General features: G+C 62.8%; 1 protein-coding gene across 1 annotated transcript in view; it reads left to right on the top strand.

The window, feature by feature from the left end:
- The window catches only part of QSOX2 (quiescin sulfhydryl oxidase 2), a gene marked incomplete at its 5' end in the record, with an annotated part of 14425 nt that extends 11818 nt beyond the window's left edge, over nucleotides 1–2607 (top strand). Inside the window, 1 exon segment of the mRNA XM_027766262.1 lies at nucleotides 1478–2607. Coding sequence (XP_027622063.1) covers nucleotides 1478–2024 — 547 coding nt within the window.
- Between the last annotated feature and the right edge of the window lie 92 nt (nucleotides 2608–2699).

Raw genomic sequence — 2699 nt, 5'->3', positions numbered from 1 at the left:
CAGCCTTTGCAAGGCCTTGTTGCTTCCCGGGCCGTCGGCCTTTGTGGAAATGGACGTGGGCCTCCCTTCCCGTCAGGCCCCCACTTAAACTCGGCACTGGGAATGGGCATGTGTGAGACTTTGTAAGGGACATTTGTGTCCCTAAAATCTATCGTAGGTTAAACCAAACCTCTCGACGTGGTTTTGTTTGAAACTAACTAGGGCACGTGAATTTTCTGTTAAATAATTTAGACTATTCCTAAGTCAGTGGCAGATTAAAATTAGGCTTAAAAGTAATTCCACTGAGAAATAAATCTTAATAGAGATAAGTAGAAAATGCCACTAAACTATTGGTTTGTATTTAATCCAGTGTATTATAAAAACATATTACAAGTAAAGCACTAAAGGAAATTGCTTCTTTGCACGTGGGGCTGCCCGCCACAGCCGGGTGGAGGGCCGTGGCAGCAGGCACGTCCGGGGCCCCCAGCAGGAGGGGTTTCACTCCCAGTGCCCTGCGGGGCTCGACCGCACGGCAGGGCCAGGCAGGTGTTCCGGGTGCTGAGGCGCTGTGTGCTTCAGCTTCGTCTGGTCCTTGTATTTGTTCAGCAGAGAGGTCCTGGGCTGGACGGTCACGGGCTTTACCAACAGCAGCCGTGAGCGACGGGACCCGTGCGAGCCAGCAGGGGAGTGGGATGCGGGCTATGTGTGCTCAGAGTTACCGTGTGGCCAAGCGCCCCTCAGGGTACAGACCAGCACCCCCAATGGAAGGAGCCAAGGGGGCGAAGTGCTGGGCGGGAGGTGGGAGTGGTGACCTCTCGGCCAGGGTCACGCAACTGCCTTTTGGGGCGGCTGAGCGGCTGGCCCCAGAAGCCATGAGCGTGGGGGTCTGGGCCAGTGCAGCCCTCCAGGAGCCAGGCCCCTCGGGTGGTGGCATGGGGCACCAGCTGCAGAGCTGTCCACCTGCCGTTCCCAGGCTTGGTCGCCTGGACGGGAGGGCGCCATGCCACCCTCAGAATGCCCTGGCAGATGGGTGTTTGTCGGCATGGTGCTGTCCCCAGCTGAGAAGTGAAACCAGCCCGGCTCGTCCCTGCACCTCCATGTCTGACAGCCCGTGTCCCTCCCGAGGTGTGCTTTAGAGACCACAGAGGGTGTGAGGGCCCAGGAGGACCCAGTGCCTGAAGCATGAACACCCAGAGATGGGTGCTTCTGGCAGGCAGGGCGCTCAGGGCTCTGTGCTGGGACAGAGGGCCTCGGCAAGGGCAGCCTGGGCTCCGCCTGGGCACCAAGGCAGAGGGGCTGGGTCCAGTGGCAGGAGCCGAGGTGGACAGGCCCAGGAACCCACGCTGGGCTTAGAGGAAAATAGAACACCTCCACAGGGCTGAGCGTAGCGGGGCAGCGCAGTGCCTGGGCCTGGCTGCAAGGCCGGCCGGCAAGCGGCAGGGCAGACCTGTGGCAGGGCCCGGGGAGGGGTCTTTCTTGACTGCTCTTCTTGTCCTCTAGGCCACCCCAGTGAGGATCCCAAGTTCCCAAAGGTCCCGTGGCCCTCTCCGGACCTCTGCCCGGCCTGCCACGAGGAAGTGAGGGGTCTGGACAGCTGGAGCGAGAGCCACGTGCTCGCGTTCCTGAAGCGGCACTACAGCAGCGACAACCTTCTGGACACGTACGCGGCCGACCTGGGGGGCCTGGGCGGAGCAGCAGCCCCAGCCAGGGCTGAGGGGGAGGAAGGGCTCACTCCCCTCGCGGAAGCCCATGGTGGCCACGATGCCCAGAGCCTTCGTCCGCCCAGCGCGCTGGGCCCCCGAGAGCACCTGCCCGAGGGTCTGCCCCACAGACTAGACCTCGGGCTGCAGAGTCCCCATGGGCCCAGGGCCCGCCAGGAAGCCGAGGCAGCCGTGCCCTTCCTCGGGGCCGGCTTCTCCAGCCTGGACATGAGTCTGTGTGTCCTGCTCTACGTGGCCTCGTCCCTGTTCCTGATGCTCATGTACTTCTTCTTCCGAGTCCGGTCCAAGCGGTGGAAAGCCAGGCTCTACCACCCAGCCGTGTAGGCGGACTGCCTTCTGCCCGGAGCGGCCCCGGCCAGCCACAGCTTTGAGGCTTAAGAGCAGGGACGTCAGGGACACACCGGCCTGGCTCGTATCAGACGGTGCCTTTTGACCTCCAGGGCCTCGTGTGGCATGGGCATTCGTGGGCATGGTTGGCGGGAATGTGTGTGCCCCTGCCCTCGCAGCCCTGGGTACCTCTGCTGCAGGGCGGCTGTGTGTTCCCTCTTCTGGACCTGGCGAGGGGCCGGGGCGTGCAGGCAGTTTCCCCTCGGCTTCCATGCGCTTGCTGGGCTGCATATCTCCTGCACTGGAGGACCCTCCCCGCCCCCTGGCTCCCAGATGGTTTAAGTTAGCCGCCGAGACCCCGGGCAGAGCTGGCGCTGGTGGCTTTGTACGCTGCGCCCCACCTGAGGGCCCCTGAAGCTGGGTCTGATGACTGGTCTGTGGTCTGCGTTCTTCATCTGCTCAGAGGTCTTCACTGACAAGGGGTCAGCAGCGGAGCTCAGGGAGCCCCAGCTGAGGAGAGCGGGGTTTCTGGCCTCTGGGAGGTCTGTGGGCAGTGGCCAGGAGGGGCCGATCGGGGGGCCTCTGCTTGGATTCAAGGAAATTGCCCAAGGGTGTGGCCACCCTACCTGCTGCCACCATGGTGATTCGAGGGCAGCGGCGCCAGCAGAGCTC

This window comes from Tupaia chinensis, unplaced genomic scaffold, assembly GCF_000334495.1.
Source record: "Tupaia chinensis unplaced genomic scaffold, TupChi_1.0 Scaffold142100_1, whole genome shotgun sequence".
Classification (NCBI taxonomy): domain Eukaryota; kingdom Metazoa; phylum Chordata; class Mammalia; order Scandentia; family Tupaiidae; genus Tupaia; species Tupaia belangeri.
The sequence above is the reverse complement of the archived record's forward strand: the minus strand, read 5'-3'. Positions and strand labels throughout refer to the sequence as shown.